The sequence below is a fragment of the Nesoenas mayeri genome (genome assembly GCF_963082525.1).
Source record: "Nesoenas mayeri genome assembly, chromosome: 2".
NCBI lineage: Eukaryota > Metazoa > Chordata > Aves > Columbiformes > Columbidae > Nesoenas > Nesoenas mayeri.
Window position 1 is genome coordinate 130,204,051 of NC_137543.1, and position 18,138 is coordinate 130,222,188.

General features: G+C 40.3%; 1 protein-coding gene across 4 annotated transcripts in view; it reads left to right on the forward strand.

The window, feature by feature from the left end:
- The window catches only part of IGF2BP3 (insulin like growth factor 2 mRNA binding protein 3), a gene marked incomplete at its 3' end in the record, with an annotated part of 114,982 nt that extends 102,848 nt beyond the window's left edge, over window positions 1-12,134 (forward strand). For 3 of the 4 annotated variants that reach the window (XM_080338511.1, XM_080338512.1, XM_080338514.1), the window contains 5 exons: window positions 1,536-1,655; window positions 5,709-5,783; window positions 9,517-9,648; window positions 10,988-11,101; window positions 12,033-12,134. In XM_080338511.1, coding sequence (XP_080194637.1) covers window positions 1,536-1,655; window positions 5,709-5,783; window positions 9,517-9,648; window positions 10,988-11,101; window positions 12,033-12,134 — 543 coding nt within the window. The remainder of the gene's footprint in view (window positions 1-1,535; window positions 1,656-5,708; window positions 5,784-9,516; window positions 9,649-10,987; window positions 11,102-12,032) is intronic. The other variant, XM_080338513.1, reaches the window with a different exon arrangement.
- Between the last annotated feature and the right edge of the window lie 6,004 nt (window positions 12,135-18,138).

The following is an 18,138-nucleotide window of genomic DNA, read 5'->3' on the forward strand; positions in this document are numbered from 1 at the left end:
GAATGTGTTTCTATTCTCAATATCCTATTTTGGGGTTTCTTCACCTGGTACATGGAGCTGTGCCTGGAATTTGTTTCCCCTGAGGTTACAGTTGACTTGTGTTTACCAAAAATAAAGTAGTAAAACTTGGAAACAAGCATTTTGTTCTGATTTGTTTACAGTTAATGCACTGGTACATTGCTTCCTTTTGAAAGAAGCTACTGAAATTTAAAAATAAGTGGAGATAGCTGCTGCTTTTTTTTTTTTTTTTTAGGACTGCAGCTGCTTTTTACTTTGTGTTGCATATAGCATATCTTTTTCCGAAAATATCCCAGAAAAAGCCTGCTTTGGTAGGCTTCTGTATGTGGATCTGTATCCCCACCAAAACATACAATTGAGCAAAGCTAAATGAGCACGGTTGGTCCCATGTGCTCGGGCTGGTCTGCATGGTGGGTGCTGAGGAAGTGATGATGAGGATGTCTGCGTTGCCTTCAGATACGTCTGAGGGAAAGGGGCTTCTTGGCTTTGTCTTGTTGAAGGTGAGAGGAACAAATTCGGAAAATAAATGAGAAGGCTACATTGAGGAAGAAATACTTTAAGGGGGAGAGGGAATCTTAAATATCTCCTAGTTTGAAGAAAGGCTTATGGGAAACGCTTTTGAGAGGTAACCCCAACATAAGTGGACGATTAATGGTACGGTGGCTCAGTGGGTACTCAGCAGTGCCCCATTAGTGCAAGACAAGTTTTTCTGAGGCTGGTAAAATAGTTATGGCTGATTGTGGCATATGTAATCCTGTGGTTTGAGCATTACGACGCAGCATATAGAGAGGTTCTCAAGTGTTACATTGTGCTCTCCAGCTGTGTCCTCTGCTTGAAAGCAATAGGAAGCTGCAGTGGTGCCTGATATCCAGTGGGTGCAATGTCAGGGTCTTCTTGTTTTTAAGAACGTCTAATCTGGTGTTTAATTTACTAGCCTGCTTGAGCTCTGCTGCCCGGGTTCCAACTGTTGCATAATGTTAACGCAGGAGGAATCGCTGGCAGTTTTCAAGCTGGCTATCATTCCACATCACTCCCACACAAAGGAAATTGTAGCATATATGTAATTCTGAGGCTTTTTGTGCCACTCTCAGCACAATCTAAAATTAAAAAAATAACTAGGAAAACTAGAAAGAGTCTGCCTGCTCAAGCTGTAGCCTCTCTGCTTGTAGCAGCCTCCTCTGCAGAGTCTTGCATGGGGAACAGAATCCAGACAGTGACAGGTAAGAACAAAAGCCTTGCAAAGAAGCAACACCTCAATTGTTTTTTAAAACTCTAAGCGTTAGAATTGTGAGTATTTCATAAAAGATGAAAGAATCCTCTTTTGGCTCAAACTGTTCTTTCATGTTCTGTGAATTTCATGATTCCCAGAAAAAGCCAAACCCTTAATATTCAGACATCACAGGGCATTGTGAGATTTCCCCCTCATTTCCATGCATGCCTGTTCCGTACCCGTTTTCCTGTCAGTCTGATTCGTAATGTTCAAAAACATTCACTGCATATTTCCTTCTTCCCCACAGCAACAGCCCGAGTCTGAGACTGTTCATCTGTTCATCCCAGCCTTGGCAGTTGGAGCTATTATTGGCAAGCAGGGACAGCACATCAAACAACTTTCTCGTTTTGCAGGCGCATCTATTAAGGTATTATTACACTGACTAACTTTCTGTCTATTCTACATGACACTTTCAGCAAGTTTGCACAAGCCGTGTTTTCATGAATGTCTTCCCCCACTCCGTGCTTAGAATGTGATGTGATAAATGGTACACTTGTTTATAAATCATCTTTTAATCTTCCTTGAGACAAGATAATTAGAAGCATGTTTTCAAACGTCTCCTGAGGTGTGAAATATAAGCTGCAAAGAAAACTACTTTGGTGGTCTCGATTTCTTAGAAACAGACTTAAGTCTTAATGATGCAGTGCTTGAAGGCTTTCTTTTTGCTTTTGGTAAAGTGAAAATTGGTGAGGTAAATTCCCCTTCTAAAAACAGCAGCACAGGTGAACTCTCCTGCTGCTGTGGCCACTCTTACTCTGTTCCAGATGGATCGGTCTGGGCTGTTGAGCTTGGACGGCTCCACACTGAAGTGTTTCAAGCTCCTGGAGTTGGTCAGTTCCTTAACATCACGTTTACCTCAGCACCTTGCTTTAGCAACCAGCTGTTTTTGTGTTGACTGCCTCAGTGTAGCTGAGAACAAAATGGTTTGCAGAAGCTGATCTAATGGAAGCTTACATTTGAATTTTAGTCTATCTGGTGAAGTTTCCCTTGGCTGTGTATATGAATTAGTATCAACCGCAGTTGTAGGAAGGCCTTGAGTTTCTGCTACTAATGCCATTTTAACCAAAAGTACTTTCTCTAGGTGCTTGAGCTTTTTCCTTGTAACTAGTTCTACTGTTCTGTGCTCTGAAGATAAATGTTTTGGCCTAAATTAAAAAAAAATATATATATATAAAAATAATAGTGTGTAGCTTTACTATGTGCTGTTAGATGGACATTTTCCTGCATAGATGAAACAAAGGTTTTTCTTCTCAGTTCTCTTTTTGCTCAGGAGATGTGGCCTGTTCAGTGAGCGCCATGGCAGGGATCTGCCAAAGGTCAGGAGGGGCAGGAGCTGCCGGTGCCGAGTTGAGCTTGGTGAAGCCAGTGAGGCTGGGCTTGGCTTGGAAGGTGTTCAGCTAAGTGTGCAGAGCAAAATAATTGGGAAACCCTGATGAATGAGTCTTGTGTGTGGTGTGCCGAATGCCGATCCATTTACTGGCCAGTCAACCAACTGGCGCACGGCCCAGTTCCATCCTTTATTGAGCAGTACATAGTTGTTACGCTACCCAGATGGTTCACATTAGTAGAGAGCTAATAATCATATTTTTAGGGAGGAAATGGAATAGAGGAAAGTGAGAGGTGTTGATTTTTCTTTATCAAATCTATCTTGCATGGAGGTGTGATGTACCACACGTATTTCCTTTCTCTCTCCATTCCCATAGTGAGTATCTGAAGATTAAGTGGAATATGAAAGGTACAGGTGGAGAGAGAAATGTGAAATAACCTGGACCTCCAAGAACCCGTCCGAACTAGTTCTTTACTTGGTTCTTGGAAGATAATTTAGTGGAAAGGGAGTTTCCCATGTTTCTCACGCATCTGGCTAACAGTGGCCTCAGGCTTCCTCTATGGGCTGGCACCCCTCTACCCAACACATTTAACATATCTGTATTAATTGAAATTCAGTTAAAAGTTTGCTAAAGCTCTGGCCTTTTGTTCCTTCATTAGGAATAAAATAAAGAAGATTTTTGTGGAAATAGGACAGAACTGTACAGATATAGGGTATGCTTGCTAAATTGGGAAGTCGTGTGTATGCTTATCAATTAAAATAAAAATGCAACTTCATCTAAAAACTGGCAGAACAATATGGAGCAGCACACTCACTTTGTGTGAAAGTGGTAAATATAACAGTTAGGAGTAACTTATTTAAAACTTCTGAACTTCCCTCGTGTTGACCACCTGTCCTTTATCATAACTTTTGAGCAAAATGAAACATTGTGAATCATCAAGGCAGCTGTGCTTTCAGCTAAGAGTTGGAAGTAGTGCTGCCTGAGTAACTTGTAACTTGCTAAACTGTAGTAGTCCTACTTTGTGGTAGAAGTAATTTGTGCATGACACTCTGAACCTGTTTAAAGTTATGCTGTAGATTGTTACAGATGAAACTGTTTTACATCTCCAAGTGTTGTTTTTGTGCTCCTGCAAAGCTTTGCAGGTCTGATTGAACTCTGTAGCCATGAAGAAACACTAAATAAGCTGCAGATACACAGAGGTTCTGCATAAGGTGACAGTGTCCAGCCTGTCACTTCAGAGGTGCATGTGGCTGTTGGTGCATGTGGCTGTGTCCTGGTGCTGAGAGTCATGGCTTGGTAATGCAGGCTCAGCGTGGGGCTCCAGCAGCTTGGATTATTCAGCAGAGGAGCCAGGCACAGACTTCTGGGCTGTCTGCTGCCCACCCTGCACTACAGTGCTGGGACCTCTTGGGAACCATTGGCATCTCCTTTGTTATAAATAATTCCCCAAATCACCTTTCCTGGCTCTGCAGGAGCTGGGATGAGTGTTACAGGTTTGGAGTGCATGAAGTTGTCAGCTTGTGACGTGGCATATCAAAGATTGGATTTCTGGTTAGGAATGTAAAACTATTTCTCTCAGAAGCTAAAAATTCACTATTTGTATGTATGTAATTTCTCTTTTCAAGGGCACATAGACAAAATTAACACTGAGGTCTCGTAGGTTGCCCCTTCACGCACTGAAATGTCAGTACGTGTTTCTTTCACAGCCCTCTGCCATGTTTTTCTCCAGCTGCTGAGAACTGGACATCCTAAGATCAAAGCAAAGCAAGAACTGTCCCAGAACATTTAAACATATGTGAGATGTAACGAAGGCTTGATAGAAAATATCTTTCCTAAAATTTCAATAAAGGCTCTGGTGTTCACTAAGAAAACATGAAGTGACTGAGAGGAAAACTACAATGGCTGTTTTCCATGAATAGCAATTATTGGGCTGAGCTCTGCTCAGTCAGCTGCCTCCAAATATCCCTTGAAATGTTGCCCCTCTGAAATACTTGTGTTCCAAAGAATGAATGGACCTAGTCTGTGTTTGCCCTTACCACAGCCTTGTGTCATATAAACGTACTGCTGTAAAATGAATGTGTATTTCAAGATATAGCCAATCGGAATGCATAAATCATATGAAAAATAAATATGCAAACCAAATAACTAGTATGTAATGTCTTCTCCATCTTAGGGTACAATATGAATAATTATATAAACTTTGGTTAGCAAAATTCTTTAGTGAAAATGATGCATGGTGACTGGTAATTTGTCTGAAATAAACTACAGCTGTTAAATATGAATAACATCCCTATGCCAACAGCTAAGATGAAATCCTGTAGTGTTTAATATATTGCCCATTCAACAGTGGCTATGTAATACTAGACGCAACAATGGAAATGTCAGTTGTGATAAACAAAAGATTCATCCAGAATGTCAGAGGCTAGTTTGAATTATTTAATGCCACTGGAGTCTGAGAACAACACCCACAGAAATCTTACTTTTGTGGTGACATGAACTGCTAAAGACCCTGCAGGCATCTCTGTCTCAGCTCTGGTGGAGCTTAATTTTTATTTGGGTCACACAAATAAATGTGTGTAGATACAAACCCTTTGGAATCTGTGAACTTATTGTCCAGTATACAGGAATGTTTTGGATGTGATTAGCTACAACCGTGAAGTGATCTGTTCTCAAGGGGGGTAGATGCAGACTTTTGCTAATGAGCAAAACTTGTCAGAAAGACTGTTTAAGTTACTGGGTAGGGATGAGAATCTCACTCTATTAACCATACTTGTCTTTTTGAAGGCTACATGTCTTACATCACTCAGCCACATGAAAATGACTTGTGGGATTTTGCCATATGTGGATGAGTAGCTATGCCTTTAGTTTTCAGAAGTAAATTTGCTTATGATTTAGCCAATTTCTCTGTATTTCATTATAGTTAATTAATGCACTTTAAAGAGAACAAACTCGTCATGACTGAAGTGTAATGCTGCTGCTGTAACGAATAATTTTTCACTCTTGAACAGAATGTGAGACTGAAATGGGGAGGAGGTGGCTTTAAACTATTCCTTCAAAAGACAGTTACCAAAAGCTATTTTTATCCATTCCAGATTGCCCCTGCTGAAGGACCAGATGCCAAACTGAGAATGGTTATCATCACTGGACCTCCAGAAGCTCAGTTCAAGGTACAACATAAAAAAAACTTGCCAGTCTGTAGTGGCCTTTGGACTGCAAGGGACAAAACAGAAAACAAAACACTTGGTTCCAAGCACTGTTTTATTCATAATTTTAGTAAGCACTTTTTTGCTTTCCTTTTGCCTAAAGGTGTCTGATATTCATATGACTAATACAGCACTATCAGAGGCCACGTTGTGGTCACCTGAAGCTGATGAGTGTTTCATGTAAGTTAGAATCAAGTCTAGCATGAAAACATGGCCATATCACGCTCCCAATTTTCCTTTTTATCTATAAGCACAGTAGTTCAGTCTTTCTAGCCCATTTTAATGCAACAGTTTAGTATGTTTAATTGAAAAAACAAAGCTGACAAGACGAGACTGAGTCTTCCCAGGTTACTGTTGCATGTCAAATGGAAAACACTTTTTTGGTAGCTCCACAGATAACTGCAAGATTTCCAATTGTATTTCCACTACAATTTCAATGAGATACTCAACCTGATTATCCCATTTGCGTTCAAATTGAGTTCTGGAGTGGCCTTCTGCCTGAAGTGCTGAGGGACAAATGTAGTTACCACAAAAGGAGTTGACAGTGTTCAGAGAGATGCTGACAGCTCAGTGAAGCAGCCTGGCCTCATCACAGGTGAGGCCCAGAGCAGGTAGAAAGTCACTTGAGACTTCATGTCTTGGTATCGTTCTCTTGCCTGTTCTTGCTTTTGTATTTTTGCTCCAGGGTATCTTGCATGAAGAACATGCACAGACTTCAGGCGTATCTAGAATTATTAATGCCTTTAGGAGTTTTGGAGAAGTATCAGGGCAGGTATTTTGCGGTGGTAATAGCAAACTAGATGCATTTGGGATTATTGCTCGGTTACCATATTCATTTGATAAGCTATTGAAGGCAAAGCCTAATTTAGCAGCTCTGCCTCCTTGAGGTTTTCTGTGTGCATGTGTGCTTGGCCACATGGCATTTTCCACATATGGGTTGCTTTTGTAATCTGGAATCAGCACAATGTCAGATTCTGGCTACCTTTTTTTTTTTTCCCTTAGATGTCAGTGAACTTATCCTCAAGCAGTAGCAGGCTGAAGTAGATTTGGGTGTCCCTTATGCAGTCTTTTCATATAGGCAAAGGCTTGTCCTCAGGCTTCTTCCCTAAGGTAGACCTGAAGTCCCACAGTGTTCTTCTGCCAGCTCTTATTTCCCATCTGTATCATGCAAGGAGGAAAATCTCCCTTTTCTGCACCCTATACATTGGTTAAAACCACATCAAACATTCTGTATGCTTTGGCTTCTGCTTGCAAAGAGGGATCAATGTACTAGCACAGCTGATGCTTCTGAGTATGCTGGTTTTGTGAAGGAGGGGGGTTACCTATCCCTTGGGGCTTCTTTCAGCTCCAGTTCTCATAGTCTTTTACTACTCTTTGAGCAATGCCCTCTTGACTGGCATGGGCAGAGGCAGAGTTCAGTCCTTTCTTTTATCACCACTGTTAACCTGAAGCATGCCTTACAGTCAGGCACAAGCTTCATTAATGCTCTCCTTAAGCTCTGTTTAAAAAGGATCTTCTCTATCTTTGAGCGTAGGCTATTGCTTGTTAGGCACCAAGAACGTCATCTGGGTGCACAATAACTTGAAGAGGCATTAGCTGCTGCTTAGATGAGTAGCCAGCTCTCAGAGAGGCAGTGTCATCTCAGAGCCTGTGAGTTTGGCATCCTTTCCATACTACATTGTGTTCTGCTGCCTGTGATTCATGTTGGTGGTAGCTGCAGCGGCTGCACCCCTTTCTGCCTCAGCTGCAGTAGCCCGAGGATGTTGCGGTATGCAGGGCTATTCATTAGCAAGGCAATGGGAAGAGAATATGCTGCTGTTTACAGGCTCTGCTGCAGTGCTCCCTAGAGTTTAGGCATACCCGTGACACCAATATTCCGAGATGATCATGTTGCCTTTGTTCTGGGACATGTGGAAGTGAAGTGGAATCTAGTGTAGACAAAATATTGCAGCCACTGTTTCACTATGAAGGTGCTTCAGTCCACTTAGGTTGGTGGTTTGTTTTTTTTTTCTTTTCTTAAACTCTTTCAATCGCCCAGATTTGAGATGCTGGAAATACATCTACTATCTTTTAAAAAGTCAGTATCCCACTCTGCTTTATAATTCAGCAGTAATGCATGTGCTTTTCTTAGAGAACCTCTCCCGCTGAGCCCTGCAGCCTATGCAGCTTGTCAAGGTGTTACGCACACGAAAAGCATTGCTATTGAAATAACAAGGGCTACGCTGGCTACTGTCTGTCTCTAGCAGATTTGGAAATAGTTTCAAAATGTCCAGCTCAAGATGATGACTGGGAGTACTATTTTATCTGCTCTTGGCAAACCCTTTTGAAGTGTTTTCCTGGAGCAGGAATCTCTGATTCTGGGACTAGTGATGGTATCAGAATGTGGCAGTTGTACTGCATTTTTGTATGGGGTTTTTTGTGTAGTGTTTTGTCTCAATGGAAAGATGACAGCTTTTGTCCACAGTGACAGGGTCCCATGACCTGCAGTATGTGACCCTGGTCAAAGCCATGTGCTACAGGTTTTTCTCTGCTCTTCAAGTGGAGTCTGACTTACCCAAAATACCAAACACTTTTAGCTCCAAGGTCACAAAATGTCTTTTATCCTATTAATTCTAGAGTAGCATGAACTTGAGTAGGCTTTCAGGACATGAGCTAGAAATAAGACAAAATAACCTGCCGCTGTTTAAAATAATTATCACATAATGGAATCTTTTTGGACTTTTCATATTCCATTGCAGTGGTGATCTATAAAGTGGTTTGATTTAGCATGTACACAGTGACAAATCTGGTGAGCGTAATTGAAAGAAGGTGATAAAGAATCTGAACTGGAAAGGCTTTCATGGTCCTAGGTGTATGGTCTTTACAGAGCATCTCTCTTCAGTATCTCAATATAAATGTTGTTTTGATGTTTCTAGGAGATGCAGAGTAGAAGATCTGGTTACCATTTCTCAAGAATTCACTGATCAGTTGCAGGGAATAAGGAAATAAATGTGTTTAAAAATCAGCAAGATTCATGAGTTTAGTCTCAGTGGACATTTTTCTTGGAGCCTGGTGCTTGTGTATTCCCCAGAAAAGGGAACTGTGTGCTGGTCAGAGTGATATTGTTCCCATGGTGCTATTTAGATCTAGGCAGTTTGATTTTTCACTTCAGAAAATTGAGCAAGCTCAGATTTATTTATTTTTAAACAACATGTTGGTAATGGATTGTAAAAGTAAGCTGTTTGCTCTAATTGGAGTCTTTATCCAATGACTTGTTTGGGGAGGTTGTGGTTAGCTTTTTTTTTCCTTCTTCTTCAGTTTAGCATCCTTAAAAAGGTTTTCTCAGCCAATTAATTGCATTCTCTGCTTCTGGGTGTAATAAAACTGCTTCAGCCAGACAATTCTCCTCTCAACCACTCTTTACAGAGATGCAATAGTTTCTTTTAAAAGCAATATTTCTACTGAAAAGCATAATAATAATAATAATGATCTCAGTTAAATTGCTCCATTATTCCCTGTTTTTTCACACAATCTTTAAAGCTGGACAGTGGTGCTTCCTGGTTTGGTACAAAGATTTATTTTAGAAAAATAGATCTTGTATTTCTTAGGCAAAATGTTTTGTTAGGGTCATGTACTGAGAATTCTCCTTTCTGTGAAATTTCTTGATGTTAACTAGATTTCAATAAGCACATTCTCTAACTAAAAGCATTTTTTGCAGGCTCAAGGGAGAATCTATGGAAAACTTAAAGAAGAAAATTTCTTTGGACCTAAAGAAGAAGTGAAACTTGAGGCTCATATAAAAGTGCCATCCTACGCTGCTGGTAGAGTTATTGGTAAAGGAGGCAAAACAGTAAGTAGCTCAAATAAACATTTTAGTGTTGATCGGTTATGTTTCTTATTTCAGTGTGTATATATGCATAGGGTTTAAACATTTAGCTAACTAATAGTGAATCCTTTGAAGTTATATTAAAGCAGGTGCTATTTTCTTAGCTGTACTTGTTTTCTTTTCTTCTAGGGTGGGGGTCAGGAGAAGTCGACCTCATAAAATGATTTATTTCATCTTAAAAGAAAAGAAAAAAAAGTCTAACAAAAATTGATAGTCCCAGTCAGACCTACAGGGCTTTTATTAATAGAAATGTATATCTTCCATTTAGAATGAATATGTTCCCGCTAAGACCTGCTTCTGTGAACCTAAAATCTTATGCTAGATTTTGCAAAAAGCTTTCACTAATCTCAATTAAAATCAAATCTCATGTGTCCAAAAGTGGCATTTCTGGCCAAAACTGAGTGAAAGCATAATTTCTAGTGGCAGGAAGCTAAGATGTGTTCAGATCTCAATATTACAATATTTTTTTCTTGAACTTAATTGATTGCATTTCTTAGGCTTAGTTTGTTGCGTAAAATAACATCACTGAGAATTTTCAATCCTGAAAAGGTGCCGATACTCTAGTATCTTCATATGGTTGTAAAACCTGAACTGGCTGATATTTGCAAAGAAAGGGTTTAGTCTTGGGTCTCCATCTCTGAGTGCAATGGGGTCTTGAATTTAAGTGTCAGGAGGCAAAGCTGCTTCTTTCATTACCTGCAATGGTAAGAGGTTTAAGGACAAACACTTCTGAAAAGCTGTTAATCTAAAATATTTCTGATTAAATAATGCTATGCATTTCTAAAATAAAATGAGTGTAAGCAGGAGGAAGACTCTAACCTTACCTCTACTTAATGCTATGGGAGCTGGTAGGCTACTGAAAATAATTTGGATGCTTCTCATTGTTCTGTCTGGAGTTTTCCATCTTGTGGAAGTTTTTCAAGGAAAAATGTGTAAATACTTGGGCTTTTTTTTTGCTTCCTTGCATCGTATGAGTTTTCCGAGTTTAAACTTGTGAACTGAACTGTAAACACTGTGGCATCGATTTGCTTTTTTAAGTCATGTATTTAACACCTCTGTGTGTTGTATTTAGCCTTTAAAACACTTCTACAAACCTAGAGAACTTGGTGCTAATTTATGTCAGGGACACAAGAGGCTCATCTGGGAAAGTGCACGCTGCTGCACAAAGATGCTTTCTCTTAGTGGGTTTCTTTTTTTAAATGTAACTTAGAGGGTGGTGTGTCTGTGGTCAGCAGTATCTTTAAAGTGGTTGTGGGATACTTACTTGTTTTTGGATTTTCTGACTTCTGCTATCTGTTTATAGGTAAATGAGCTTCAAAACTTGACAAGTGCAGAAGTTGTAGTTCCTCGTGACCAGACACCTGATGAAAATGATCAGGTGGTTGTGAAAATAACTGGTCACTTCTATGCATGCCAGGTAGGAGAACTGGAATGAATTTCTGTATTACCTTGATGTTTCTATGGTCTTTTCTTTTGTATCCATGTGCAGAGCCACGGGATGGAAGACTTTTACTCAGGATACAGAAAGCACTGCTTGGCAGGCTCTTCTAATTGTCTTGCTGTGATAAACCTTCCTTATGCCTGTGGGAGAGATTTATAACAATTGCACTTTTATTTATGTAAAACAATCTTCTGAAATTCTCCTACGAATATATGTGGGCTCTGGCACTGCTAAAACTTTTAAAGCAAGAGAAAACCTAAGTTGTGATCGGACTGAAATTCAGATGGGAGACACAAAGCATCTTGTAGTAGCTGGCAAGAGCTCCACATATGTATGTGATTTGTCCACATCACCCCATCTGTTGATTTAATATCATAAAGAAAAGGATCACAAGAGCCCTTCCCTCGCTTAACTGTCAGTTCAGACCAATTCCTTTTGCCACTTTGCTACAGGTGACTTGTGGTTCAGACAGGAGGTGGGTGGGCTGGTAAGTCTTGTCAGTCTGACCTTCTGGATTCCCTGGTATGTAAACAAAAATTGTCCACTCTCTATTAGAACAGTGGTTCTTATAAAACATTAGTATGTCCAGAGGAGTAAAATGAAAGTTGCCTGTAGCTTCAGTAATCTTAATGTCAGTAACCATCTTTTTATGCTCCTGCTTTCTGTACTACAGATGTGAAAAGTGACCATGTAGGTAGTTGTGGTAGGTGGAATAAGAAGAAAAATTTAATTTAAAATTGTACATCATGACTAACCCAAGTGTATTTAACTAACGAGTAATCTTGTCAGTACTAGGAATTTAGTTATTCTGGATTTTCTTAATCCCAGTAGCATCTCTAGTCAGTGGCAAACAGCAGTCACTGTGGCAGGGCATCATGATGGGTTGTTTCTTCTTTATCTCCTTCAGCTTGCTCAGAGAAAAATTCAGGAAATACTGGCTCAGGTAAGAAGGCAGCAGCAACAGCAAAAAACATTGCAAAGCGGACAGCCTCAGCCAAGACGAAAATAAAGGTTTAGGAAATGGCCCATCAGAGACAGATGCCAGACCAAAGACAGACTGTGCGACAGAGAGACGGGTGGTGAGCACCTGTTGAAGTTATATGCAGAAGATCCACCAAGCCAATCACCTGTTCGAGGACCAGGCAACCGTTGAACGCTGTCTCTGAGAATGTATTCTTTAGGCTCTCTCAAACTTTTGAAACCCAGCTTTAAAATAAGGACCCCTTCACTTCCCTTTTGTTCTATTCTCACAATTTAACATAAACTTGTTAGTCTTTTTTATTGTTCTTATTATTCCCCAACAATTTTAGAACTTGGTTTAATGAAGCTTTCTCTTCTGAGTTCACTGGTTATAAAAAAAAAAACAAAAAAAGAGAAAAGAAAAAAAAGACAAAAAAAAAAGAAAAGGCATTGCTCATCTAAGTCCAGCTGTAAAAGCAAAACCACATTTGGAGGGTGGGATTCCGGGTGGGTTAGGGTTAGAGCAAGGGTATCGACAAGAGTTTAAGTGTTAATCCCAATGTTAAAACAAGTGGCATTTTTTAGAAATAATTTGGTTGCATTTTTACATAACACTGCCATGAATAACCTAAGGGAAGTGTTGAATGGTGTTGGCCAGGGCATAAAAAGATAAATATGCATTTTACTAAACTACCTCAGGCATTTAGTACCTCAATGAGAAATTGTTCCTTTTTTGCTTTTTTTTTTTTGGTATTTTGTATACTTTATAAAGCTAATAGTTCTTGAGCATTTTATTTTTTTAAAAAAATTAAAATTTGATCAGCCACCAGCCAGGAGTGCTACAGACTTATCGGGGAAAAATATAGCAAAGCACTTCTAGCTGCTGGCTGATGGGAGTAAGGTGGGTAAAAAAAACACAGCCTCAGGTTTTCTGAGGGCTTCAACACCATCATTTGTTTAAAAAAAAATTCAGTGAATGTTCAAAAGATAGTGAATGATGCCAACATTCTGATAGCAGCAATGCCGTTTAGTTTTCTTTTAAGATGGGATGAAAAAGTTTGTGACGGTACTTTTTTGGGAACAGGACAAGGAAGTGATGGCAAGAGGCTGGGGTTGGGGGAAAAATTTAGAAGGCTGCAAGAGGCTGAATTTTTTTTTTGTGCTACTTGATTGAGTGCATGAACCCTTTGTGCCTTTGACCATCACTACCTAATAATGCTACATTTAACCATTTGCAGCCCATTTGGACTTTGCCATTTTGTTCAAAGAGCAAGCTTCATCTTCAGTTTGATAGAACACTCGATCTGCTCGGGCGGGTTTGAGGCCGGGAGTGTCTCTGCTGTGCGCAGATCACATCATACTGCTTTCAGTTACCACGATGGGGGAAGGTCAAACGGTGTTTGATCGCGTTGAAAGATAATGAAAGGCTAAGTTTACATATCCAGCCGCTGTTATGGGCCACACTAAGCCACTTTGAAGGTTTGAAAAACTATTACAAGAATAAGAAAAAAGAAACCAAGCAAAACAACCACCTCTATAGCCTGGCTTATAATAGATGCAGCAGGATTTATGCACATTCTGCAACCAACCATTAGAGAAGAAGAAACAACAACAAAAAAGTCAAAAGGCAGGGATAACAGGAAAGTTACCAAATTTTTTAATTTCCGAATGTAATTTGAATGATGATTGTGGTAATAGTGACACATTCAAGTTTCTACAATAAACTTCAGTCTACCTCAGTTTAAGAAAAAAGATGATGTGGCAACACATGGTGCATAAAGACTGCTGTGTGTGTGTGAGTGCGCGTGCGCGCCTGTATGCGTGTGGTCGACAGAGCCATGCTATTACCTCTGAACCTTTTTTTTGTGATGTTTTTTTGTGCATGAGATGATCAGAATCACCATGCTGCACTGATTTGAGGGGCACAACGAGCAAAAACATTTGTTTCATCATTTTGTTATCTACCTCTTAGGTTCATGTTGAAATAGAGGCATTACTGCATAGACTAGATAATTTTCCCAAAGATCATTGTTGTACAGATTAGATAATTTTGAAAATGGTCTGAAGTGTTTTTCCTGCATCTCTTCTTTACTAATTGGTTTAAAAACCACAAACTTACGTTGTAGTTTTAGCGAAGAAAAAATGAGTTTCTTTTCCTTTTTTGACAGTGACCTTCATCTAGCCTTTAGGGTAATTTTTTGTTTCTTACAATGAATTTAAAATTACTGAAGTATGAAAAGTTCATAGCATTTTAATTTTTGTTGAGGCTTAAGTCAGTCTGACGTTCCTTTCTTAACATTTGAGAAGGATTTGACTTCGTTATTTTCCATAAAAATGACTTTACAAATAAGTGCTGCATTTACATCTGCTGATTTAAATACTGTCATCTCTTAAATTTCTAGACTTAGTATGGTAAATCATGTTTTTCTTTTCAATTGAGACTTGGTAATTTGGAGTATTTGGGAATAGCTAGAAAGTGAATACTGTAAATGATTTCAATATCCACAAAGTATGGATCACTTTTCATCTGTAATGTGCCCCCCAATGCAGCTCCACTTGCCAGATGCCTCTGAATGGAATAAAGAGTTTAACTCCTATCATCAGATAAAGTTGTGTGGTGTCTTTTTAAAGTAACGAGGCACAGGGACAGACTGTTCTAAGTATTTGTGGTGCTTTGATCGAGTTGGTTTTCTGTCCATAACAATAACTGCATAAGGATGAGCAGTCACTCGCAGGTATCCCACAGCTGCCAGGCCATCCAGCAGCCAGGGGACAATGTTTGCACTACAAGCAGTGACTTCTGTGGCTTATGATTCATTGCCCTCTCATATACTGATGTCATGCAGTCTGAAGTACAACCTAGAGTTCACAGTCTCAGTCTTATGCAGATCATTTAGGCTGGTTTGCTGTGGAAGGGATGTGTGTTCAACGGTCCTGATTCAGGGCAAACATGAAGGAATCTTTAACAGGTTTGAAGCAAGATATGGATGGTAAATGGTTTGGTTTTTTGGCTGTTTTTTACCTAATCTTCATTTTGATGCTGTCAGTGTGATGAAGCTGTGTAATGAACACGGCCCTAGAGCCTGGGATAGGCAGAACCAGTCACACTAGCAAGCAAATGTGATGGCAACCTGTATCTCACTCCTACCACCACTGCCCAAAAGCACAGCAATTCCCGTGAGGTGGTGGTATTGCCTCTTCATTTAGATCCTTGTTAGCATTTTTTAGAATAGAAATGAGACTAGATGTTTAACTGAATGCTTTAGAGTGTGAGGGAGGGGTTGAGGAATGAAGGAGTGTCATGAATAATATAATTCTGTATCTTTTAAAGAGGAGTGGAAAACCAGACTTATTTTCCAACCTCTTGCATTCTTCCACTTGTCTGCACAGTTCATTTGCTGGGACTAACCAGCAGAAAGAGGGAATTGAAGAACTGGTGTCTGCAGAATCAGAGAATAGTTTGGGTTGGAAGGGACCTTCACAGGCCATCTAGTCCAACCCCCTGCACTGAGCAGGGGCATCTTCAACTAGATCAGGTTGCTCAGAGCCCTCTCCAGCCTGGCCTGGAATGTCTCCAGGGATGGGGCATCTACCACCTCTCTGGGTGGTACTGAAAGGCTGCAACAAGGTCTCCCTGGAGCCTTCTCTTCTCCAGGCTCAACAACCCCAACTCTCTCAGCCTGTCCTCACAGCAGAGATGTTCCACAGGCTATTGCATTTCACAGGGAACTCAAAGCTCCTGATGCCAACACTGAGCTACCTTCATAGAACATGCCTCCCTGCCATTTGAGCAACATAAAAGGTTAAGCCTTCCTCTGTATCGCTGGTGCATTTGTGACAGCTAAACCCCTGGTTGCTTTAAGCATTTGCTTCATCATGATGCTTTTTATTTGCTTCTAACCTTCCAAAGCTTTTATTTCTAAGCTGCAATTTCAAAGGCATGCGCTCGTTGTATTAGTTTCCATTAAATGAAGCATGTATGCTGTGCAGGACAGCGTGGTCTTGACATGGTACTAGGGCACAGGATTTTTATATAAACAAGGAAAGTTGTGGAGTAAGGATGCAAGCTGGGCTGCAATAGGCGGTAGCTCAACTGACCAATGCAGACACTGCTTGATAACAAACTTACTCAAATGCAATGCAAAACAATTAAGGTTACACCTTGATAATTGTTTCTCCTGTTCAATCCATCATCAAGGTATCCTGCACAGAGCCAAACCTGCACATACTTTTGTACAGCATGAATCCTGACGCATTGGACAAGCTGCTCAGTACTTTTATTTTATACAGAAATCATGAGATTGGTGAAAGTGAAACCATTCCCAAATGGTTTCCTTCTGAAGGGGTTTAATGTTGCTTAGCATTGATCACCACACTTTAATTCCTAAGTCTCAGCTTTTAGGTAGGTCAGGCCAAAGGCTCCCAAGTCTGGCAGGTAACCTGGCTGGGGCACAGATGATGATGGTCTGCTCAGTGCAGGGTGAGGAACCTCTTTTCTGGAGCTGGCACTTCTGACCATTTAATAGCAACCACTGGATGTTCCATATAACTCCTTTTCACAATGTGCTTTGGCAGTAAATTCAGTTATACTTTTTATTTTACTGGGGTTTTTTTGTATTTTTTTTATCCAGATCATTTTCCCTGTTCAGCTGCAGGTCCCATTCTGTTCACATGGAACCTGTTTCCTCTATTACTGTTCTTTTCTAGGTGCTCCTTTTGTTACTGCGTTCTTTGAGACAAGATGCTGCATGTGGTTCTGGTTACTAAAGGCAGGTTCATATAACGGTGTAATGTTTGCTGAACCTGCCTCTATTCATCTTGTAGAACTTATCTTCAGCAGTAAAAGGCAAACAGTTTCAGGGAATGATCCAAACTTACTCCTACGTACCCCTTCTAGGAGGAAACGCTTGATTTAAAACCCATCTCTGTAAGACAGCCAAGGTTATCTTTCCCCCATGTGGATGACTTTTTGACAAGTATCATGAAGCATTTCAAAAATCTTTCTTTTCAGTCAAGTCTTACCACCAATACCTTTATTTCATGGGCAAAGATGTTTTATCTGCATAGTTTAACTACATTTAATAAATGCTTCTTGCTCAATTTGCAGAACTATTTGCTGCCTCGTATCAAACAGCAGGTGAACGTGGGGCAGAAGAGAGGCTGGACACAGCAAGAAAATGACCAGTCTGAAATGAGGGAGAAGACTATTTTATTATTATTTTAAAAAAACCTCACCCACCAATAGTCTCCCTTCTTCCTGAACATCACAACCACAGGCACAAAACCCAAGGTCACTTTCTCTGAGCACTGCGAACAGCAGCTGCTGTGCAGGGAAGAGATGCAGACAGGGCTTGAAGTAGTTTGTGGGGCTATGGAGGAAAAAGGTGATTACCCTCAGGATCTACTGTTGCTGCTTTCTGATGCATGGCACAGCAAGCTTCTCCATAAAGAAGAGATCTTCCCCTAGTGATGAAAGCCCTGTCCCATAGTGGAGAAAAGCATTCTGTTTTACACAGACAAGGCTTGCTACAATCTTGAAGTTCTAACTGGTTATCAGACCACGCAGCACTCAGACTAAAGACACATTGAGCAATGATTTCTGAAAGTGCCAAACACTCTGATAGCAGCAAATAATGCCCAGCGACTCAGGGCTTCCTTCAGAACTACTTTTGTCCACTCCAAAGGAGCTGAAGGTTCACACGGCCACCGCAATGCCTCAGTGTCCTTCTCTAGAAACCAGGTGAGAGGAAAACTAGGAGAGGGGCCAACTGTACACTCAGAATGAGCTGAATGTTTTAACATGAAGACAAGGAACTGAAGCTCTTCAGGTTGTTTTTTACTGTTATTAAAAACAGATTGGCCTTGGCTGAAAAACTGAGTTACTGTTAAGACACTGTTATTTGTCACTGCTGCTCTTGGCTTCTATGTGCTCAGTAACACCAGTCCATTTTCTCCTTCAACTCAGAGCCTGACTTGCTCCTTTGTGACGAGAAGCAAGTGGTTTAATACAAGCTTCATCTAAACTGTACCATCTCACGTAGTTTTTCCTTGTA